Below are 25,516 nucleotides of genomic sequence, written 5' to 3'. Positions count from 1 at the left end.
ATCAAAATTGTACTTCTTATTTTATTTAGTTAAAAGGTTAAATTTTTTTTTTGCCATTTATTTGAAACATTTATTAATTTATATATAACTAATTAATTATAAGAGATATTTAGTAAAAAAGAAAAAAAGGGATGTTCAAATAAAATTTTTATAAAAGCAGGGTAAATATTTGTCACTTTACAAAAGCACAATTTTCATCATTCCTCATAATTTAAAAATATAAAAATAATTATTATTTACTTGGTTAGAGTACTTTTTCTTCTAAAATTTTGAAAAGTAAGTTTGTCAAATATTAAAAAATCGGATTTTTATATTTTGTCTAATAGAATTTCTTAATTTTGATTTTGATCATTTGAATACATGAATTTTGACTTCAAACAATTATCTCAACTTTCACATTGTGTTAATTAAGTGTATTGCTCCTAACATTTTAAAATAACAACTACACCACACATACGATACAACAAAGTCCAAGAGTTACATAAATGTGCAACCTTTTCAATTTAACTTTGATTCAGAATTTTGCTTAACTATTCAATTAATATAATTAATTTTATTACAGCATGCCCTGTTGGGTTATCAATTAGATAAGATTTAATATTAAGAATACATTAAAAGTAAAAAAAAAAAATAGATATTTTTATTTTACACATTGGTAGTAAATAATTTAATCAAATTTTATATGGAATATTTGATAATTTGAAGTGGTTTTAGTTTTTTTTTTTTTTTTAAATTCAAATTATTTTCTATTGGTATAAATAAAATAAGATACTTTTATTTTAAATATATTTTAATATTGAAGTTAATTTGCTAATTGTTTGGTATACCCTGTGTTTATTTTGCTACTAAGTGACATCTTACATAGTAAAAACATTAACCGACGCTAAGCAAAATTCTTAATGATAGCAATTAAAAATATTATACATTTGATTGTAAAAGAATCAAAATACTGATTCCTCAACTGTGCAATGTTGGAACCATTTAATATGTATTTAATTTTAAACAGTATTAGACAGAGGGTCATGCAGAAATTGTCAATATGTATTTATAAACTCGCAATCTAATGCAACATCAGCATGTTAAATAAAACTTGAAATACATACTTACCCTTTGGCTTGCATTGTATATTTTTTCACATATTTGTAAGATATAAAAAATTTTGAATGTGCTGAGACATGTCATCTATGTAATAAGCAACTCATCAAAAGAAATATATTTTCTAAGCATGAACAATAATTGAAATTAGAAAAAAAAAAAAAAGAATGCGTTTAACAACCTATTCTTCAAATTAGGTTAATATGCAGAAATATCATTATTTTCACCTAAACATATATATTTAGCCATAAAGTATCTCTTTACTATTTTTTTCAAACTTCAAAATAAGCAAATTTGAAAAAAAAAAAGGAATCTATACGTTTAGGAGAAAATAATGTTTCATTTTTATCCTTTACTTGTCAACTGATTTACATCACCGAAATTGAAACAAAAGATCGAAATAGATTTTTTGAAGGTGGTCGAAATTAGTTTTTGATTTTCGGAAAACACAAGGAAAAGTAGCCGAAATTTGCTATTCCGAGTTAAATCGGTTTCGCTCCCAGCAGAAAGTAAGACTGTCTGACCATGAAAATGGTCACAAGAAAAACTTTCAACAGCTTCTTTTAATTAGGTGGTTTAGCGAATTGGCATGATAACATTCACCCTTTAAGCTCATTTCATGGATACTGCAGATTCCTCATGAAGCTCTTCTGGAAGATTGTTTTCTCCTCTTAACACCAATCACGTTCAATTCAACTCAGTTCTAAAATGTCGCCACTAGCATCAAGAATATAAGCAGTAGAGAAACAATATTTCGTAGCAGAAGAATTACAGGAGGATGTGGCCATAAGAAACCCCAAATGCCTTACGAATTTTCGTTACTTCTATTGGATGCCATTCACCTTTATGTAAAAAACAAAGAAGTCAAACTGTGACCCTACAATTTCTCTCGGGCAGTGCGGCCACAGCCTTTGATACGGATGAAAATACAATATTATTACACTGCTGGGGAAAAGGGTTAAAATGGAAGAAATAACAATAATAAGGAAACCCAGAAACGTAGGTTACACTCAAGCCAGGAAATCAATGAAAACAAATGTGGTACAACATACGATAAGGAGAAAAATATGGCTATTATCGGCTACCTTACCGTGCGGACATCAGTGACCTATTTGTTTCTGTGTCTTAACACAGAGTATTGGTTGTCTCGTGGATTACCACTTTGGTGTTGGTTCCCTCTTTGTTGTCTATTATTACTATCATGATGATGGTCATAACCTCTTGGAATGCTTTTATTCACTGTCCTCTGCTGCCCATGGTGGCCATATCCTCGAGAACTGCTCTGGTTGGCTGGTGGAGGCAACATACCTCCTAATTGCTGATAACTATCAGTTCTTGGTGATTCATAATTTTGGTGGCCAACATAATCACCCTGACGAGGATAGTCAATAACATTACTTGGCATTTGTGGTGTAGGCCTGTGCAAGTGCATTGGTCCGCTATTATGTTGAGATCCTGGCAGGTAATTAGCAGGCCTTGGATACTCTCCGCCAGTATTGCCAGCTGAACGGTCATTTCTCTGGTATTGAGGATAAGATGCTGTATGGGAGTGCACAGCTAATGAACTATGAGGTTGACCATAACCATGGACATAAGGAGTTCGCATAACAGCATTTGAACTGTGTGGTGTTCCAAAATCACAATGGTCCGGTCCAGGTGGCACCATTCCATTATGACCCTGATTGCGGAACCCATAACTTGAATTCGACCAGCGTGCTTGGACATGAGGTGCTACATTGTATGCAGGTGGAGCATGGATATTATTGCCAAATCTGTTGTGATCGACCTTCATCTGTAAGCTATTAACAATGAGTCGATGCGATGCCTCCCCAAGCTGCCGCCCAGATATGCTTTCGGGAGCATTATGCCTGAAATGAAAGTAAAAATCAGAAAATCTTGGAAAAAAACAAAGTTTTACAAAACACACACACAAAACGTGCAGGAAAAGTAATGTCCATTAAATGGTTAGTCTGCAGAAGTTTGTAGATGCATGGAACTCAAACTGAGCAGCGCAGTTTTCGTCCCTCTTCCCCTTTTAGGTCAGCTAGGGTTTATTCCCAGTTCTAAGAAAATTATGGGAAGTGGCTTCATAGAACTATCTTCAGATCCTCAAGAAATAAAAATAATTACCTTCCACTTTCCCACGGTCTTCTCCCAGAATCCTCATGCCACAGAACAGGTTCAGGTTTCAAATCCCTCAGCTGCACAATCTGCAAGACAACAAGAAATTTTAACATCTAGGTGTCTATAAAAACAATAATTTAAAGCATCAAGAACTACAGTAAACCATTTTCTATTTGTTGAAAAATGATCCGCTTAACAAATTCTTCCAATACCAAAACTGTAACTAGGCCAAGAAACTACCTTACTCAGGTGCACACGTGTCTACATTTTACTTTCAATAGCATTTTTAGTCAGCAGAACTAGGGCAAGAAACTAAAAAGTATGAAACATGGTGCAAAGAATAAAACAGTTTTATGCAACAAATGAACAGCAAGCAGACAATAGTAATCTTGCTTGCTGAACAAAATTCACATGCACCAATACAAGCACAAAAAATAACCAGCGAGTGGGTACAAAATTTCCTAGCCAAACAGAACCAAATTAGTCAATAATTACCTTTTCAGGGAATATCACACCAGGAGGAGGATATGTGATGTGTTTATGCGCATCCGGAAGCCTATATATGACACATCTGAAAAGTAGCACCAAAAACAAAATTAAAACAGGTAAGCATCTATATTCCATATTCCAACTAGTCCAAGCCACATGGACACCTCGATTAATCTGGTCAAGCCACATGAATATCATAATTAATCAGGCAAATAATTTTACATCCAATGCTCAAGAACTCACATGACTTCATTGGCCAATATATCTTCCATGCCCGCAACTGGAGACCTGAATATGGGAGGGTGAGTATCGCCAAAGCAAGGAGATATATAACCGTTCATCCCATCACTGCGTGAAGCCCTAAATCAATCAGCAGATGGTTGAAACATATCTCGGATCCATAATTAGGAACAACATCAATAACGACACTCAGCAAATAAACCCTAACGTTTGACGTTATCAATTTGATAATGGTACAGATTATTGGGAAAGGAACAATAAATCTATTGCTCCACAAACTTGCAACACGGAAAGATCTATTTCCATTAAAGGGATACTGAGAGATTATTCAACTATTTGAAAGTAGAATGAAACATGCTACCACAGTTTATGAAATAGATTAACAGGTGTGGAATGAACGCATGGAACTAGGTGACCAAGGTTTCAAAATCCTGCCCCACATATTCCTATTCATCTTATTTAATTTTTGCCCCTCTTCCACAATCCAAATTGTTTATATTGTCGAACACATCTCTCTAATTGCAATGGTCCCTGCTGAAGTGCAATTGGATCATAGAAGTCCCAAGAAACTTCTAGCAAGTGACGTAATTCAGCTTAAGTTTCAATCATGAGATGCAAAAAACTCATAGGGCTTGTAATCGTACTAAAACAGCAAATAAGCCCCTAAGATTCAAAGAAGAACGACATGGAGGATGTGTATTAAATAAGAAAAATCAGGAAGAAGCCACTATAACTCATGAAAGCATAATTTTCTTATTTTCTAACAATCAATGAGAAAATGAGTCTTAATGTTAGAAAATCATATGTTATTTCAGTGCTCAATATGTGCCCCGACTCAAACTATGGTTGCTTCTTTCTCATCATTCCTCTTTAGTAATGCATTCAATCCATTCTATTAAAGTAACAGAAGTCTATACAAGTTAGGTAGCCAAGTTCTGAAACATCAAATTTATCTGCATGATTAATGCTCAAACATTGCAACAAACCTTAGTTCAGGTTTCAGTTTCTCCTTAACCTCTGGCCGCTCTCTGTCAGTCAAATGTTTACATTGGTGGTCAAGAGAAAAGATGTGTTCAGACAAGGGATGAGATGTTGCTACAAAGAGCATGTCAAACATCGCACTGTTTCTACGTGCTTCTTCCTCCTACAGACCATCAAAGTAAAAATCAGATTTCACATAACAATGAATAATGGAAGTAGAATGATAAGAATCTCAAGAGCTTGATGATGGTAACATACTGTCAGTGTGTGCTCTACTTTTGCAACCTCAGCTAGAAGGCGATGTTCGTCAATGAAAGGCAGTTTTGCAATTCCCTTCAGAACAAAACGCACATTTGTCAAAAAACTTTCTTATCTAGAGGTACCATTGTATCAACCTAAGTTAATCTAAAGAAGAAATAAATATACCTGCCAAGAAAATCGTTTTCCATTCATATCCACCTCAAAATCTAAAACAAAGAAGTGAACTCAGGAAAAACCATCTGAGATAGTTTCAGAAAGTAATAAATAATGTCTTCTGTATAAAAATACATAATAAATTCAAACCTGCGCACTCATACCTGAAGGATAAAAATCAATAATAGGCGAATTTGGATCAGTCATCAATTTCCTGTAATGCTCCGGAAGTGCGTGGGAACTGAGAACGAAACATGGTTAGTAACTGGTGATGAGAAGGTAACCACTGTTGCAGAATAAGATCTTAAAATGGAAGATTTACAGGGACGGGGAATATTTATGTAAGCATTATGATATTTTTGTACTATTTAGTTATTTAGGCTAGCTATATATATATTTTTTTTATATAAAAAGTGCTAATGTAGTATATTATAAACAAACTTTGTTTGATAAGTTTTTTAAAAAAATTTATTTCACCTTTTTGTTATTTGGATGTTTTCCTTACAGGTCTAGTTAGGATAGTAATTAGTACCCATACAAAGGTCACTTAGATAGTTGGAGACTTTTTTTTCCTAAATAAATTATCTTTTTTTTTTAAATAAGGAGACAGTGATATATTTAGTACCCATACAAAGATCACTTAGATAGTTGAAGACTGTTATATTGAGAATTACTTGTTGCTTATCCCCTAGTTCTTCATCTTTCTAGCCTACCTTATTCCATATCTTCCTTAACTCTTCACTTAATCCTCTATTTTCCACCGTCTTTCTCGATTCTTCGATTTTCTCAACTAAATTTCCTCTAAGTTTGAATTACCCAAAAACAAGTAGAGTTTCCTACCCCCCCCCATCCTACATCCCCAGTGTTAGAAGAAAGGAAAAAGGATATTTGAAAGCAGTATAATTGTAGTACTTGGATAAGTCATTTGTTTTAGCAGAACATAAAACGTAAAAATTTGCCATTAACTTCTGGCTCAGATACTCTTCTATTTATTGAATATTTCAGAGTTTCAATCTACAGAATTTATATTGAATATTTTGGAGTTTCAAGAGAATATGTGTATTTCCAGTCTATTACTTGGTAAGGTCCCTATTGTCGTATCTTAGACATGGCTTGGTTCACAGAAAAATCTAAGAGAATCTCTAATCACCATTAATCGACTTGGTTCCTTTATCATTTCTGCTTTTTATAGAAAAAGAAAATATTATTATAGGAGAAGAATACAACAAACGGGGGATAGTAGATCCAACTACCCTCAATAAAGAATAGCTGGCCGATCTCAGTTCCTACCAGTCTTGTGCTTGATCTTTTCATCTTAGTTTTTTCAGAAAATAAGAGGTGTAACAGTATACAAAAATTTCACATTAATTTTTAAGGGAGGAATCCCAAATGATTTAATGATTGAGCCAACTTTGCCCCCCACCTTAGATTTTTGGGTTGGAAATTTAATTCTTACTTTTAGATTCAAAGTAGGAGTATATACAGCTCAAAAGTAAAAAAAATCATGTTGTCATTCTACCTATTGAAACTAAGATGAAAGTTAAATTTAACAATAAATTAAATTCCACCCAAAGAATTCAAGGTGCGAGTGGAGACAGCTCAACATCCTAACTATCCCACTGCCTCAGCATCTTTGTTATGCCCATGTCCTATAAACTTCCCACTGACCTTGAACAAATATTCTGCACCATATGCTGACTAGTTGGTGAGCTTACAACATATTTCTACACCTATTTATACTGGGAATTATATAAGATAAATTCAAACACTCCTAGCTATAAAAGAAACAGAAAAAAAAACATTAAAAATGCACAAATAGCAATAATTTTTAAGACGAGATGAGAGTAAGACTCAAACTCAAGTCCTCAACTCTACTTTAACAATGAGTATAATGTCATTAGACCTACATGTTGGCATAAATTATAGCACCATTATAATGTTACATAACACTAAATTGCCAATCTCATTCTGCAAATTCCAGTAATAAACAAAGCACCAAAAGTAACAACCCTAATTAAAATTAACTCTCCTTTTCTCATGCTTCTACATCATTAGTGTAAATAGGTTACCTTGCAGCTGGAAAAACGCCCAACAGTTGGTTGAAAGGTTTGAATGGAGAACCCAATTCAAAGCTAATATTTAGTTGTCCAAGATCCTTGAGATCAGAAGCAAAAGGTGCATAGTGGTAAGGATAAAACCTGTCGCAAGGAAATCACACAATACTAGCTCTGAGAATAACTAAAACAACCAGAAGATGCTCTGCAAGGAAAAACCATACAACCAGAGCAAGGATGGAAGCAGAAAATCATCTTTAAATCTGGAATAAATAAAACATATCTATTATTGTAAATAAGCAGATGAAGCATCCCAATGAATCAGAAACATTTGCAGTTCCTAATACCAGGAGATAAAAACAAATGCTACCTAATCCAGTATTTAGTAGACAACAAGTAATGACTGGTCAGGCACATCTGAATCACATAGATTAAACAAAGAAGAAAAGATTTGTTCAAGTTAGTCCATAGCAAAATATAGTATGTTGTTTGTCTCACACCATATTTGATGAGAAAAGACAGCAATGAAATATTATCCCATTATTAATACCAAAATATCTTCAAATGGACCAAGTTTGTCCATCATACATTTAAGCACATTATGAACAGTTCTATTTCAAAAAAAAAAAAGCAATGAACAGCAGAAAAAATAGATAGCACCAATGGAGGAAGAGTAACTCTCACCAGAAGAAAATAAAAAAGAAACTTACCACTGCCAGGAACAAACCCCTTCATAGTAATAATGCATGACCCAACATAGGCCTTCTGTGTACCTCAAAACCTATGCAGTAGAAGCTCCTATACATTAGAAACGCCAAAAAGTTCATATAACGTTTATTACCTCATCAAAATTTATTTAACTCACAACATCTCTACGTATTGCTTCCATTTCCTCTGGAGTCTTTACAGAAAACTTTTCCTCATAGTACCTTTCTTTCCACCCCGGTTCTCCTAGCCTAACCTGATAATGATCACCACATGCAATGAAATCTGAGCTTGTGGCTGATGAAGAAATATTCCAGATAATAATAAAGAACACAACAAAAATTTTACACACTAAAACTCCAGTACAAATCTATTTGAGAAGGTATGCCAATGTTTTTTTCAACGTTTTCATGAACTTTTTTTTTAATAAATATATTCAACATTTTCATGAATATGGCTCCTTTGTCTCTAGTCTCAACTTTACCTTTGGGGTCCTCATCCCTAAGAGGACTGGAGTGATATCAAGGATTTTAGACCCACTAACCCTTTTTTAAAAAAAATATAGACCCATTAACCTTATGGGCAACATTTATAAACTGGTGGCAGAAATCCTAATGAGAAGGCTCAGCAAGGTGATTGGTAAGATTGTCCGGGAGTGTCAACATGCCTTTATTGAACAAAGGCAAATCCTTGATGTCGACCTCGATTGCAAATTGTAGACAACTTATTAAAGAGTAGAGCAAAATGAGTGATTTGCAAATTAGACATGGAAAAGGCTAATGATCATGTTTCTTGGAGCTCCTTGATTTTTCTGTTGCATAGAATGAGTTTCGGCTATAAGTTGTGTTCGTGGATTAAGTCATGCATTTCTTTTATATCTTTTGCACTTATGGTTAATGGCAGTCTTTCAAACTTATTAAAACATCCAGATGCCTTGGACAGGGAAATATACTCTCTTGTTTCCTCTTCATTATTGAAATGGAGGCCTTAAACAAATTAATCATTAAGGCTATAGAGAACCAGCTCTTCAGGGGACTAGTGGCGGGTGAAGATGGAGAATCTCTTGAATTGTTGAGACACACTCCTGTCTTGCGAGCCTGGCCCACAACCCCTCTTGAATATTAGATGCATGCTTCTTTGTTTCCAACCTGTTTCTGGGCTTAAAATTACTATTTTTAAGGCTAAATTGGTCCAACTAGGGGATATTAGTGACTTTTAGCCTACCTAGCACCCTGGGCATACAGTAACTAATTTTCCTAGGAAGTACTTGGGTAATCTCTCTGGGCACCAAATACAAAGATGACTCCGTTTGGTATACCATCATTAACAGGTTTGGAGTTAGACTAGCGAGTTGGACGAGGAACTATTTGTCTAAAGGGGAAAGGCTAACTCTTATCAAGAGTACACTTTCCAATTTAGCCTACTTTTTATCAATCCTACTATTCCTGTGACTGGCAAGAAAGTTGAAAGCAATTCAATGCAGATTCTTTTAGAGCAAAGTGGCTGACAAAAGGAGCTTTCATCTTGATGCATGGACATCAGTCAAGGAACCATTCCATAAAGGCGGTCCTGGCATCAAGTCAATGATTGAAATGAACAAAGCCTTACAAGGAAAGCAGCTCTGGAAATTCATCAAGGAAAGGGCTAGTTTGTGGAGATAGATGATCATAACTACGCTTGGCGTGACACAGTACGGGGTGATGTACTCAGCCGTCATCTAGATCTCATGGAGTTAGCATACAGAAAATAATTGGCATACAAAGAGATGAGTTCCAGGAAGCTGTAGCTTGAAAGATCATATCAGGGCATAGCGTGAGGTTTTGGTTGGATGACTGGATGGGAAGTAGTTTCTTAAGGCAATGCTTTACCACTATCTTTTCTTTGGCACACAACAAGGAAGCTACAGAGACCTGGTCCTTTTCCAACTCAGAGGGGAATGATAGATGGGTTGTTTATTGGTAAGGAATCTAAATGATTAGGAAGTTGGCAAATATGTTGTTTGCTCCTATGCTTGTCCCAGAGGGAAAAACCCTCAGATGATTTAGATGAATCGTGGAGAAAAATGAACCAAATGAAATGTTCTTGGTTAAGTCCTACTACAAACATTTGATGTTAGTGGCATATTATCGAAAATTTCATATGGAAGCTGATTTAGAAGTCAGAGCTTTCTCCTAGAATTTCCTTCTTTGCTTCGGAGGTGGCGTGAGGATGCATCCAAACTGAAATAATTTGATCAAGAGGTGAAATCATCCACACTCAAATAACTTGATCAAGAGGTGAAAGATGATTGTGAATTAATGTTATTTACTCAAACGAGCACAATCTTGCTCTATCTCCAACTGGTAATGGTGTTTCACTTATGGTCTCTTTGGGGTGAATTTGGCCACAACCAGTTCGGTAAAAGAAGAGATTTGGGCTTGGAAGTGAATTCATGGGACCCTAGAATGATCTTTGATAGATTTGGTCTTGGCATTATCCCTTTGGCTACCTTTCAGGTCGTATGAAAAGAAAGGAATAGAAGAGATTTTAAGGGCATAGAATGATCTTTGATAGATTGAAAGATTCTTGGTTTCAGACCCTAACTTTTTTTTATCAGGGGTCATCCCCTCTTTTCTTTTGAGGATTTAGGAGACTTGATTGACTTGCTACCAGAATTGTAAAATTTTATATACGGGTGCACTTTTTTGTGCTTTTAATTCCATAGTTCATATTTCAAAAAAAATATGATAAGATGTTTAAAAAGAGATAAACATGTATAGAATAATTCTAAATTGATTTCAGTTTGAATTACTAAATATCTTTTTCAGAAGTTAAATTACCAAAAAAGTCAAATATTGATACAAAATATGCAACAGCAAAAACTCCTCCGAATCTAATAGCAATACAGACCTTGTCTTCTTCAGGATTTTTTGAGTTAAAGGCATCAGATTTCTCACGAAGTAACTCCTTAAGCTTCACTTTCAATTCTTCTTTGTTCTCATGTTCCTGAAACCAGTTGGATTAGGAGACGCAGGTATTAGAAAGAAGGCAACAAAACGAAATTCATGAAACAATCCAGCCAACCCCAAATAATAAGCAATATTACATCAAAAACCAAGTTAATGCACTGTCCAACTCCTTGCCAGCAAAGCCTCATAGCAAATAGGTTAGCCCATGGAATATGAGTCTTAAAAGATTGGCTGGAGTCAGAATTACATTAACGTGCCTTTTCTGAAGCATGCAGACATACTTCTGTTTCAAGACTGTCCTCTGCTTCCACAATAGCAGCAGCAATATTTGCGCCTGAAGATAAACGGCGGACTTTGTGGGGCCGGGTAGAGGGTCTACTATTATCAAAGCCCCTTACTTGCTGAAATGGTGAAGGTGAAGGGCCTGAAGCAAGACGAGAACCATGATACCGAGCAACTGGAACAATAGATTCAGGCTGAACTTGAGGTTCGGCATCATCTAATCTTCTTGATTGAGCCTTTTCACGCTTGATCCTTTCTGCCTGCCGCTGCAAATTACAAAGAAAAGCAAACGTAAGAGACTGAAATGTTTTTAACCTACCTAAAATACACCTAATACCAAAACAAAAGACAAGAAAGACAATTTTTTAAAAAAAAATAAAAGTGAAGTATTATTATGAAAGACAAGAAAGACAACAAGATGAAGAAAACCAACAAGAAGGCCAAGTTTTCCATGATGTGGATAAATGGCATTCTAGACTTTTTTCTTTTCTCACTAAATCTAAATAAGGGTCAGTGGAAGGTTAGATGTCTTCTATGGTACTAAAGCAAACTAGATATTCTCTTATGCAAGGAATTGCATTTATGCAGAAGAAAATTAGATTCACACAGTTATAGATTGTCATCCTTCACATATTCTTGTCTCTTGAAATTCCAAATTGCCCCACATAGACACCAACATATCCAAACAAAAATTTCTTCAATGGAAGTTATAATAATAAAATTAATGGTTTCTTCCTTTCATGGGACAAAGAAGACAATGGCTGCATAGCTATTTACAGTCTGTAAGAAAAGAGAGTCCAAGGGCCAATCTAATTAAACCAGCTGATAATGGATCAAGAAATACCCAGAAATTTATGAATTTTTGTTGCACTAAAACTAACTTTCTTAATTAATCATCTAATAATATTAATTCAGTAATCTTTTTTTTGAAATAATATTAATTCAGTAATTAAATTAATTCAGTAATCTTCTAATTATACAGTAATCTCCTTGTCTAAAATCTCCGAAAGCCTTGAAATTAGAAGATGGGCTCCCGTTTGCCACTACTGCAAAATATGTAGTAGTAATATAGTGAATTAACCATAAAAGTTCTGAGAGTTCTCTCTAACCCTTCTTCCCACCTCTTATCCTGATGGCCGACCATAGCCCAAACCTTTCCATGAGCTTGTATGGACAAAGATTTCTTGCTATTGAGAATAAATCTTATGATTTATATTGTGAAGGAAAGAGAGCTGATGGCCTACAAATCACCGAAAATGGACGTGAGTTCCGAAAATCGATTTATTTAGACAAACAGGAATATGAATGGTTCCTTGATGCAATTGATGATTTTTGGTGGAGAAGGAGACTGGGCACTCGGGTTAAACACTAGGTGAAAAAGAACTACGAGTTATGGCTGGCTTTTGGCTCTAACAGAAGAGGGGAGTATTTGGTGTTAACAATACAAGGAGATCATCAGGCAAAGAGAATCTTCTTTTCAGGGGGAATGCAGGGGAGAGGATGGTGGAAATTGATGGTAGCGGCCTCCGAACTAGCGGATAAACCAGTTAAATGCCCTAAAAGTGTGACTGAACGCGAAAGGAATAATAGGGAGCTGTCCAAGAAAAATATGATTCAGAAGAATCGCCCGTGGAAAGCTTCTTATCACTGTCCACACTGCAATACCCCAATCAACGTTTCAATGGAATTCAATGGTGCTCGTACCTATGGGGCAGTGCCGCAAAAAGTGGAAGATAGTGAGTTGCGGGTAGGACAGAAAAAATCTGTTGGAGATTCGAAGCGGGTCAGCCCAAAAAGACAACTTAAATCGGGCAAGTGGCATGTTAAAAACGGCGTGAAACCATGGCGTTTTGGAAATATGGATGAAAGTAACTCGAATTGTTTGGGCCGAAGTCAAGACCACAAAAAGAATGGGCTGAAAGAGAAGAAATGTTATACTTGGAGAGAAAAGGAGAAATGGAAAATAATGGCAGATATTTCTGAATACAATGAACTTAACCCGAGTCCAGGCCCATCTCTACACCTGACCCGAGGTGAGTCTTCAAGAACAAAAGACGAAGAGTTATTTTTGTCCGACCCTCGGGTAGAAAATAGAGAAAATGAAACAGGAAAAGAATAGTTAGGGTTCGACGCTGAAGAAAAAGAAAAAGAAGTGGATGCGAGAGGAACGAACGCTATAAATGAGACTATGGAAACAGGAGATCGAGAAGAAGAAGATACGTGTTCTGTTTTCTCCACAATGGAGGACTTTGAAGGAGAAGGGAAGAATATGGTCGAATACACAAGGGATTAAATTCTGATGCGGAGTCATGAATTAGTGGTGGTTGAGGAAGACACTTTGGCCTTAAACTTTGTTCACGTATCGGAGATAGAAGAATTAATTCAGTTAAGCCTGGAAGGAGTTAATGTTTCGGCACATGTGGAGGATTACTGCTCCCAGTGGGTGATCAACAATGTAAATAAATTCGGCAAGACAATGGGTGTTTCACTTGAAGGTATGGAGAATTTATCCTATTTCTTTTTCTCTGAAGTTGAAAAAAAAAAGTTTTAAAAAAGAATATTGGACATGCATTTACAGAGCAGAAGAAAACGAGTTGTGGCATCTCTAGGGAGTTAAAAAGATTAGAATCTTCCATAAATTATGAAGGCAGAAAAGAAGTTGGAAATGCAGCAAGTAGGGATAGACTACATTGTAAATGATAGGAAAGATTGTCTCCTGTAATGTCCATGGAATTAACTGTAGGGGCAAAAGACTGATTATTAGAGGTTGTTTGAAGAAATTGAAGCCTTCCATTGTATGTTTGTAAGAAACGAAAGTGGTTGACAACTCAACTGAAATGATCAACAGTCTATGGTGTGATAACAGTAGGGACTGACATGCAATTTCTTCTATTGGATAGGCTGGAGGGATGGTTATTCTTTGCAGGAAGGATTGGGTGAGCTGAATGGATGCACCTTGTCGTGTGTTTTCAAAAACGGTAGGTAATGTTGAGTGGATGTTTGCTGGGGTTTATTATAGGAGTAACCGAGTGGATAAAACGAAATTATGGGAAGTGGATTATTGGAGGTGATTTTAACATGATCTTGAGAATGAAGGAAAGAAGTGGCAATAATTTCTCAAGGACTAATGCCAATAAATTTAGAGATGTTATGAAGAATCTGGGGATAGACAACTTACCGATCTCTAATGGCCAATGGACTTAATCCAACCAAAACAACCGATTCAGAATTGACAGATTCTTTATCTCCTCTGATTTTTGCTGAATTTGACGAATGTTTGCCACAAAATCTTTCCTTGACCCACCTCCGACCATTATCCTATATGTTTGGAGGCTGAGGGAATCTAATGGGGCCCTATTCCTTTTCGACTGGAGAATATATGGCTGAGGAATGAGGAGTTCCGGTCACTGGTTGAAGAATGTTGGAGAAATTGTGGGATTCAGGGTTATGCCAGCTACAGATTTGCCTGCAAACTCAAAGCCTTGAAGAATGCCATTAAAAGTTGAACTACAGAGGAGAGATTGAAAGAGAAATGCAGGTTTGAGACTGTTATGTCCTAGATTTGCTCACTGGATTCTAAAGAGGATGAATTTGGTCATGATGCAAATGAAAGAAACAAGCGGAGTGTCTTGAAAATACAGCTGGTGTCTATTTTGAAGGATGAGGAATTGTTGCGGAAACAAAAATCTAGAGAAAAATGGTTGGAGGAGGGGGGGGGCAAAAACACAGTATTTCCATGCTGTAGCCTCCCGCCGTGGCAAGATTAATTATATTGAGGAAATTCTGGTGGACAATAGAAAAATTTGGGAGAATTCTGAATTGAGAGATGCTGCCAGGAGACACTTTAAGAACCTGTACAGGGAAGATCATACCTTCATACCCAAATTGGATGGTATTCCTTTTTGCAGAATATCTGACGTGTGCAGACAGTCACTGGAAGAAGAATTCACTGCTGAAGAGGTCTTAAATGGTTTGAAATCTTGTTACGACAATAAAGCGCTGGGTCCTGATGGTTTTGGTATGAACTTTTTATTGAGTTTCTGACCCCTACTGCAGGAGGATATCATGGTTGTTTTTAAGGAGTTTCACTCCAATGGAAAATTTGTTAAATCCTTTAACATCACTTTTGTCACTCTTATCCCCAAGAAGAGTGGTCCAAATGAATGTAAGGATTTTAAACCCATTAGCTTAATTGGGTGTATGTATTAGCTTATTGCTAAGGTGATGGCTATAAGACTTGTAAAGGTGATGGGGGTGATTATTAGTGATTGTCAACGTGCTTTTATGGTAGACAGATCCCTGATGCTATAATGGTTGCTAACGAAACGGTTGATGACCTTATGACTAACAAAAAGGATGGGTTGATTTGTAAACTTGACATGGAAAAAGCCTATGATCATGTTAATTGAAATTTTGTTGATTATATGCTTTTTAAAATGGGTTTTGGTTTGAAGTGGAGAACATGGACGAAGAATTGTATCTCTACCACTTCTTTTGCCGTTCTTGTGAACGGAGGCCCTCAACACTTTTCAATGCGACTGGAAGATTAAGACAAGACGACCCATTATCCTACCCTTCATTATAGTTATGGAGGCTTTACATGGTCTTTTGGGCAGGGCAAGGGAGCTTCATTTGATTAGAGACGTTTCAGTTGGAAAAAAAAAAAGAACACCATCTAAGTATCCCACTTATTCTTTGCAGATGACACCCTGATTTTCTGTCAACCAGAAATAAGGAATCTACTATATCTGAAATGCACATTTCTGTGTTTCTACGTTGTTTCTGGACTCAAAATAAACACATTTAAATTTGAGATGGCTAGAATCAGTGGCAGCGGGAATGCTGGACTGTTTGCTAGTGTTTTGGGGTGTACAGAGGTAAAATTCTCTTTTAAATATCTTGGACTTCCTTTGGGTGCTAAATACAAAGATTGGAAGCAATACAATGTATATTCCTTTGGGGTGATGGTAACGATGATCGGAAATACCATCTTGTAAAATGGGACATTATCAAAGAGCCTCTCAAAATAGGGGGGTTGAGAATTTGATCTTGGGTGATATGAATAATGTTTTACGTGGTAAGTGATTATGGAGATACTTGAAAGAAGAAAACAGTTTGTGGAGGAGAATTGTGCATTCGAGATGGGGTAATTTCATGATGAGCAGGGCTGGCTGTAGAACTACTATCCCTCATGGGAGATGCCTGTGGAGGAAAATTATGATGCAATGGACTAACTTTCAGCAAAGTTTTTTATGGAAACTGGGCAGAGGCAACAAAATTTACTTCTGGGATGATGATTGGTGCGGGGTGGGTTGTCTTGGAAGTAAATTTCCCAGTATTTTCAGCATTGCTCAATCCAAGAATTTGTGTGCGGAGAATGTTGTCCAATTTGTGAATGAAAGAGTTGTGTGGGATATCAAAATTTCTCGGAATTTGAATGATTGGGAGGGGAGTGAGTTTGAAAAATTAATGCAGATTCTTGAAAATCAGAAGGTATCTATGTGTGAGGACCAAATCTGATGGAAACTTGGGAATAATGGATTTTCTCTGTCTAGTCATATTACAAATTTCTATGTAGAAAGAATGGTGAGGGTAGGTTTATTTTCCCAGCAAAACAAATCTGGAAAACAAAAGCTACCCCCTGGTATTGCTTTCTTTGTTTGGGAAGCTTGTTGGGAACGAATTTTGACAATTGATAAACTGAAAATTAGAGTAAGGATTCTGATTAATGACATCTGTTGTCTTCAAGCTGAGGAAACTTGCAATCATCTACTTTTGTGGTGTCTAACTGTGCACAGTTTGAGGTGTATGATTTATGAACTGTTGGGGATTGAGTGGGTTATTGTTGGATCTGTTAGGAAGGAAATTTAAGCTTCGGATAGGCTATCTGTAAAAAATAAAACTGCAAACTTGATTCCATTGACGGTTTTTTGGGTCATGTGGAAGGAGAGGAATGGTAGTTTTTGACAATATTGAAAGTAGTATTAACGGACTAAAAGATAGATGATTATATTATTTTGGGTCAATATTGTTAGGTTATAACATTATTAACGATATGAATTTTAGGAATGTTATTGATATACTAACACAGTTGTAAATCCTCTTTGTAAATGGGCGGTACCTCCTCACTTGGTACCTTGTTTATATATATATATACACCTTACTTTTTTATTTAAAAAAAAATATTATAATTATACAGTTCTAGGTCACAAGATATGAGCATCGTTATTCATGTTAACTTCTTGTTGAACCTACACTTCCCACAGTAAAAGACTTATTCTCAACCAGGAATAGAGGACGAATATCTAACTGGGAATACTTTGGAAACCATTCATATAAAGCAAGAAAATATTACAAGAGAAAACCAATGTGGTTGAGTTTGGTTCTGATTTCAATTTTTGAAATAAGAAAGAGAATACAGTAAAAATGGGATAAAAAATGAAAATAGAGTTCTAATTCAAGACTTATTTTTTTTAAAAAAAAGAGCTCTAATTCAAGACAATTTCTTACCCAACTCTTCCTCCTTTGACAAGTAAGAATATAAATCTATCTTTGTAGAACTAATTATATGAGTGAAACTGATTTAATAATGCAACAAATAATAAGTTGTAATTACATTATACATATCAAATTATTTAAGACATAATAATTGAATCATAATAGAGTAGTTTTAAATGAAATGAACAGAAAAACGTTTTCTTTATTTGAATAACTGAAAATTCAAAAAAGGAAAGAAAAGAAATAACTATTTTAACATTTGTTTTGTTTATCTTCAAAGAAAATGACTAATTATAAGACAATAGTCATAAAGTCCTTTATTAATAGAATAACACATTATGCAGCTAAGGAGGAAATAGGAAATTTACCTTTGATAGTTTTAAATCTTTTATCTTCTCCTACTTTCTTCACAATTTGGAAGAATGAAAAAGTTTGACTTTTAAGGGAAAGTGAGGATGAAGACCATCCTTCATTTCCTTCGCAGATTTTATTTTGGGGAAATTAACAAATTAGTCCATGAGTTTAGCACTTGTTACAATTTTGTCCCTAATGTTTTTTTTGTTACAATTTGGTTCCTTACGTATTCCATTTATTTTCAAACGTTCAGTTAGGATCAAATTGAAAGTAGTTAAATGTTTGAAACAATAAAAAAACGCAAAAGACTAAATAGTAACAAAAAAAATATTAAGATCAAATTATAACAAGTGCCAAACTCTGGTGACTGATTTGATAATTTATTTATTCTTTTAATCCGAACCAGTGCAAGGATGCGTCCCCCATCTTTTCCTTTTCTTTTTCCTTAACTTCCCTCAATCAAAATATAAATTCAAGGAACATTTTGATCTAAGAAAAGAATCTACCTGATGCAACCGTGCCCTCTTCTGAAATATTTTATCTTCATAGGATCCAATGGCCTGAATAAAATGCTCTACTCTCTCCAAATTTGGCTGAAACATAGAAAACAAAAGTCACATCAATGTCAAAGAAACCTCCCAAGCGCAAAATGAGGCTAAAATGGAAGGCCAAATCCAGTTTGGTAACTGCATCCACTAATAGAGCCCAGAACAAACCAAAAACTGGAACATAAATACCTTGCTTGCATCAGTCAGATATCCCCCTAATGACCTAAATTCCTTCTTGTATACAGCCATCAACAAGTTTATAGCACCCTGAAAAGATAACAAAAGGATAGGAGAAGAAAATTTTTTCTTCACTTAAAGAGTTTATGAATTGACTCAATCTGGAAGAAAATAAAGATGCAATATCATTTTTGACACGAGCATGGACAATGTCTATCATTGTCAGCAACATGCAAGGGTTACATATCAAAATATCAAATGCCCAAAGTTAAAAACCAATGATCACAAACTGCATTAACATAAAAGAAATCAAATGCTATATCCAGACTGCATTGACATACTGAGAATTTTAAAGTCTAAATGAAATCAACATATCATAGGTTTTTTAAACACTTTAGCACTCTCTAACATTGACCAGAAGAAAGCTAAATGAAGTCAAGTGTTTATTCTCTAAGCAAACATAACAAAATATATCAAATTTTTGGAGAGCAAAAGTCCTTACTTTCTTTCGTCCAGAATAACAATGTTATACTAGTAAAAATTTGTAATGTGATTGTTTTCTGCAATAGTACAGACCTCACGTATTTCCAATGTAGGCATGTGCGGTAAGAAATCATTGCCGACAAAGAAACATATGAAAATAAAATCATCCACGATTCGTTCTAAATCAACCTCAAATGGAATGTTGGGAATCCTCATCTCATATTCCAGATACTCCCTAAGAGTCCAGATATTGAGAAACTGCCAAGAGAAAAGTTCAAATTTGAGAATCATACACCATTTGCAAAAAATACTATATCACTAACAGAATCATATTATTCAAAGAAAACAAAATTTCCACATCCTTCATTCTATACGTACCTGGTATGGCTTTTTGGCCACTATACTCCCATCACCTTTTTCATCAAATTCTCCAGCTTTCCTCTTTGCCTTTCCTTCACAATCTGCTGCTAAATGGCCCATCTGACCGCATAGAAAGCATTTTTGTTGTTGCCCAGGGGTGAATACAATCTGAAACATGTAATTCAGAGACAACAGTTTATAACTTGTTCACTTGGGAGAGAAAAGTGGAAGTTGAACTTAATCTCCAGGTTTTCTTATATTTGTGAAAAAGCATAATAATCCACTCAAATAAGTACAAGCCTTTGGTCCCATGCCCCTAAAATTATCATAAATTGTCAATAAACTTATTCAACTTTACTCCAAGGGTACCAAACTTCAAAAACATAAAGGACATACCTCTCTAAGGATTGAGAAATGAACTTCATGAGTGGCCAAAGACAGCATAATTAGATCAGCGTCCTATTTTATTGCAAACGTAAACAGCAGCCCTCATTAGTTCAGTAGAAATACAGAAAATCTACAAATAACAAGGTCAAAATTTTGCTAATAGTGATAACCTCCATCAGAGAGATGGAAGCCCAGAATGAAGAAACACACCAAACCATACAGACAATGGCAAGTGTTTGGATCATAGCCAGGAAGGTTCCTTTGAAGACGAATATAGGACATAATTTTGTGCTCTCCCTCACCAGGAACATTAGCATCAGAAAGGATAACCTTCAAAAGAATATAAGTATAAGTAAAGCCCCCTTTGGTGCCATACTAATTTACTCTTTACTTTTTCTTTCAAAAAAAAAAGTATAAGCAAAGCCAAAAGTTTGTCATAATTTTTGAATGCATACCAACTCCACACCATTGTAAAAAAAAACCATAACAGAGAAAAATAAACAGGAAATATAATATCGACAATTACCTTTATATTTTTCCATCCAGGATCATAATTCAGTCTAAGATGAATATAATATTGCAATGCAATTGACAAAACCGACATGAATTCAGTTCCAGGTGTTATAACATTAGAATCAACCACTTGTGACTGCTCTTTAGGCGGAAGCTTTCGCCCTTCCCTTTCAAACTCCTCACGCAACCGCTCTTCTTCAGCTGCCTGTACAAGAAAGAATCACAAAATAGATAATCAACACATTGTATGCCACCATTATCCAAAGTGTTTCAGTATAAGAAAGCATAGAACACATGCAGAATGACAAATCAACAGGAACACATGAAGTCATAGCACTTGTAAACCGTCTTTGCAGACTTTTGTTTCTTGATATGGAAGAAACCCCATTCATAAGCACCAATTCGATGCCACTTCAGTACAAAGGATTGTTTACAGTACAAGAATACTAAGCACTCCAAGGAATCTTCTAAGTCGACCAATAAATAAGTCCTCTGAAACGAAATTGTAGTGCATGCAACCACCTAAGTTTTTATATCTATAAATAAAAAATAAAAAATAAATAAAAAGTAATACAAATCATCCAAAAATTTCCTTCAAATATAACTTGGAAAAAGTACCACCAAAAACATTAAAATTTTCTTCAGCCTGCATGAAGTTTCCTTCTGCCTAAAAGTATGGCTTATGCAACCACCTGTTTTTTCTATCTTTATACAGGAAAAAGAAACCTCCACATCATCAATTGCTTTTCCTTCGTTCTCTCCTTATAGAAAAAGAGAAAAGGAGAGTTTGTTGACAAGACACCAAGCAGAACCCACAAAACTAGGTGCAAGAAACAAAATCTACATGGTCCAAAAGCTCTAGAGCAGAGCTCGAAGACCGAGAGAAAATATTACAGTGTCCGATATTCCTACCTCTATAAAACTATTTTCCTAAATTCATGTCTTTCCATTTGGACCAAAATAAAGAAAGCTTTCTATTTCTTTCTCCTATAGCATCCAAAGATCTTGCCACACTAAGTTCTAAGTATAGATCTTGAGGCGTAGAACCCTCACCAAAAGCTCTTCTATTTCTTGCCCTTGGTACCGTCCAAATTACAAATATTTTCTTTACACACATTAACTAACTGCACATGTTTAATAGTAAAAGCAAGTTTATGACTAAAATTGACCACCATGTAACGAAGAGCTTCTCGAAAAGTAACTGAAATTTCCAGTCTGGCCTGTAAAAAGCAGTTGAAATAGAACAAGGAAATAGGAAAAATAAAAAAGAAAAACAATAAAAAAGAAAAGCATTTTTTAAACCAGTATAAGAAGAGTTCTTAGATGAATCTTATTCCCCATTTCACAGGCTAGTGCTGACATGCCTAAATCAATATCTCTTACATAACAAAAATTTGCAAGGGCATCAATTACATAAACACATTTATAAACACGAGTAAATAACTAGCATTACTTCCATTATCAGTTTCTTGTGCAAGTAACTTAGTTTGTGGGGCATAAATAAACATGTTGGTCACAGAACAGGTAACAGAATCCCCACATGCATACACATATTGGACGCACCCAGCATTCACTAAGGAACATACCGCATCGGCTGCATCTTTAGCCGCTCTAAACCGCCTAGACCGCTGTTGATTCATTTTAGCTCTTGGAGCAACACCATCTACCATTTAGTTACAAAAGGTCAGTACTAGCAAAAATGGTAATATGACTGCATAAGCTCCAGGATATTGAAAGCTATTAAACCATACACTTACCAATAGCCATGTATAGCAGCCTTCGAGGTCGCACCATCACAAAAAGTCTATCTATGTAGTCAAACATACACTGAAATACCTCATCAAAGGTAGTTGGAGAAGGCTGCATGAGTAAAAAATGCATTACCATCACACTGCCACCTAAAACAAATAAAGGCATAACTAGAAACAACATTTTAAAGTGTAAAAGCGGGATCACAACAATGCAATGCAGTTCCAGTGATTGTACTGATACAGAATATAATCTGCATGTGCATACTCCTCATTGTACATGCAAAAGAAACACAAATACAAGGAACCTGCTTAAAACAAGCATCACGCATCCTGTGCTTCCTAACAAACTACTCTTATCATCCTATGTTCACTCTTTTTACTATGCAGGAACATCCATTTCCAACAATCAAAAGCAACAACTATGCCCCACTCTATGCGCTCAGCAATAAAACTAAAGCAGAATACAATAGTAAAAGCTGCTCTTTAAGTTAATCGCTGAAATACTTTTTTTATATCAAAATAAATGTTTTTTTTTTTAAATAATATATCAAAAGAACTGTAAATGAGAAGATTTATTCAAGAAACTTCATGGCTGTGTATAAACATAGAAACTGATAATATTAGGTGCAGACTCGTACCTTGTCTTCTGGGTGAAAGCAAGGGTGGATAATCCCATTCATATCGAGATACAAATTATCATATTCAATCTTGTTAGGGTTAGGTTTACTGGTGTCAACTGGAATTTTGACACCATCAATAACAAGTGGTTCTTCCTCAATTACATCCACTATCACCAACGGATACTTCTCAGCTAACCACCTATAGAATGCTGGTACTCCCATCTTCAATCACACGAGCTAAAATTTTCCAATCACACAACCAAAAATAAAAGTATGAACAAAAGCAAGAAGGCAAGAGAAAATCCCAAACTGAACCAAATAAATGAAGATGAAGAGAGAAGCATTTCCAAAGACTCACAACTGAAAAGAAAAGTAAGAATGAGAGCAAGAAGACAAGAAGAAATCATACCTAACCAAATAAATGAAGATTAAGAAAGAAATGCTTGCAGAGAGATATATATGTAGAGAACTGAAACCTGGTACATTTAGGAATAGACTTTTTTATTTTCTTTTTAAAATATTTTTGGTGTTTTGATTTTATATCTTTATACATTAATTTGTAGGTTTTAGCATACAATATTGTCACACCGGTGACGGGTCAAAAGCTCCACAAAAATAATTTATTTTAACAATAATGAATCGTCATTGATCCTATTGGAAGTAGAATCGGTTAGTTTACAAACATTACTAATTCAAGATGATACAAGGTGGAAAGGTGTGAGGCATCCACCTCATGATGTATTGGGTGTGATCAGCATGATGATTTTTTTACCATTTTTATGGTATTTTTCCCTTTTCTTATTTTTTATTCATTTGTTCTTCTTTTGAAGTGTGTGAAGTGACTATATATTTACAAATAAAAGCCCATAAATTCAGATATATACACAATCAAAGGGGATCAGGAATGCCAAAATACTTTAGAAACAAAGATATTAAAAAACTAAAGAAAAGCAAAATAAAATATATCACTCCTTCACAATCTGTGGACTCCATTAGTTTTATCTTTTATTCATTTCTTGGTTTTTTTATGATTTTTAACCATTTTACCCAATTATGGAAGCATGTGAAATTTAAAAGAAATGACCGTTTAAAAGCTTACACATACTCTCAAATCTTGTAGGAATTTCTATACAAACCTAACTAATCATAGTTAACTTTGAATTCCAAAAATAAAGTTTAACAGGACATAGAAGAATTTTGATGAAACAAAGAATATGAGAATTGAGTCAATTAGCCGAATTAATCACTCAATACCACTCTGATTTAAACCTCAATTCATTAAAGCCCTTATGGATGCCCTTGTCGATTTCAGCATTCTATAACTAGATAAACATGTTGAGATAAAACCAATGAGCACTTGATACAAACTTTCCAGAACCATGTCAAGATATCAGCAAACCACTAAACTCATCAACCCTACATACCTTATTCTATCACACCTTCTAACCCATCTAGCAAGCAAAACAAATTAAACTGTAAAATTCACATGTAAGCATCATGGCATCTCGATAGAACAATGGGGAACACACATATCCTACACAAGCAGATTCATGGAGAACGTATTATCAGAATCATATCACCGAAAAAAAAAGAAAAAAAAAAGAACCCAACCAAAATTCGTTTATGGTGATTCAACCAGGATAGGCATAGCCATCATAATATCAATCTCAACATGCATACTGAAGCCAAATTCACAGAAGTAAAATCAAAACATAAAGCATTCTATCATCTTTTTCTTAATTAAAGAGAGTATTCCTGTCATACACCTATACTACCCACTCAAACTAACACCGAGCGTTCTCATTTTCCGGATACTCCCATAAAATAATCCAACGCCGTCCGAGTAAAGAATATAGGAAAAAAGAAACACAAACAGAGCCAAACATCAAATAAATTGAAGTTGTGACGAATTCGAATCATACCTAGAATAAGAATTTTGACACTAAGTCTTCGGTTTCAGTGCTTAGGAGCCTCTATCTTTCTCTCAAAAAGTAGTCTCCCTCACAAAACCATCAACTGTTTCCTCTCCTTCTCTCTCGCTGAATCTCCTTACGGCGTCCCCTTTTGCGAGCTATCGGGCTTGGCCTTTCATAGGCGAAGGAAGGTAGCGATTCTTTACCGGATTACGAACCTCGTCGTACACTCTTCTGTTTCTCTCTTCCTTATATTCTTCTTCGTCCACAAATCAGGAAAACGCTGAAGATCTCGTGCGCGTCCCTTCCTTTCTCCCTTATCTTCTTCTTCTTCCGTTTCCTCTGCCAAGAATCCACCGTCTCTTCTTCGAGATTTCCGAAGACCAGAAGCCTTAGGGCTTCTGGTTCCGCAAAACGACGTTGTTTCGATTAACGAACGAAACGACGTTGTTTCATGACCTTTTTATGGTGTTGCGCAAGCTCTACGACACAACCCACCACTTGGATCAACTGACAAATTTGAATTATAATTATGTATTTTTTGTATTATAGTAAGGCCTATAATTCATTATCACACTTG

General features: G+C 35.3%; 1 protein-coding gene across 4 annotated transcripts; it reads right to left on the bottom strand.

Moving 5' to 3' along the window:
* Positions 1–1,896: 1,896 nt before the first annotated feature.
* On the bottom strand, positions 1,897–25,372 carry XRN3 (5'-3' exoribonuclease 3). 4 transcript variants are annotated; one of them, XM_088210502.1, is made up of 24 exons: positions 24,946–25,372; positions 23,042–23,260; positions 22,410–22,512; positions 22,239–22,315; positions 20,666–20,857; positions 20,350–20,469; positions 20,149–20,211; positions 19,771–19,920; positions 19,486–19,650; positions 18,922–18,999; positions 18,691–18,777; positions 11,308–11,598; positions 10,992–11,087; positions 8,263–8,358; positions 8,108–8,178; positions 7,413–7,541; positions 5,508–5,584; positions 5,356–5,396; positions 5,188–5,262; positions 4,935–5,092; positions 3,952–4,068; positions 3,715–3,790; positions 3,226–3,305; positions 1,897–2,963 (listed from the first exon to the last, which is right to left on the bottom strand). In XM_088210502.1, the coding sequence occupies exons 2-24, from the start codon at positions 23,243–23,245 to the stop codon at positions 2,204–2,206; spliced, it is 3,306 nt and encodes a 1,101-aa protein (XP_088066628.1). In that variant the 5' UTR covers positions 23,246–23,260; positions 24,946–25,372; the 3' UTR covers positions 1,897–2,203. The 4 variants fall into 4 exon arrangements, with proteins under 4 accessions (XP_088066628.1, XP_088066629.1, XP_088066630.1 ...); XM_088210503.1 differs by having other exon boundaries at positions 3,952–4,056; XM_088210504.1 differs by having other exon boundaries at positions 11,332–11,598.
* Positions 25,373–25,516: the final 144 nt, after the last annotated feature.

Source organism: Carica papaya, chromosome 1 (assembly GCF_054855325.1).
Source record: "Carica papaya isolate Zhongbai chromosome 1, ASM5485532v1, whole genome shotgun sequence".
Classification (NCBI taxonomy): Eukaryota; Viridiplantae; Streptophyta; class Magnoliopsida; order Brassicales; family Caricaceae; genus Carica; species Carica papaya.
Note: the sequence above shows the minus strand (reverse complement) of the source record. Positions and strands in the feature narration are given on the sequence as shown.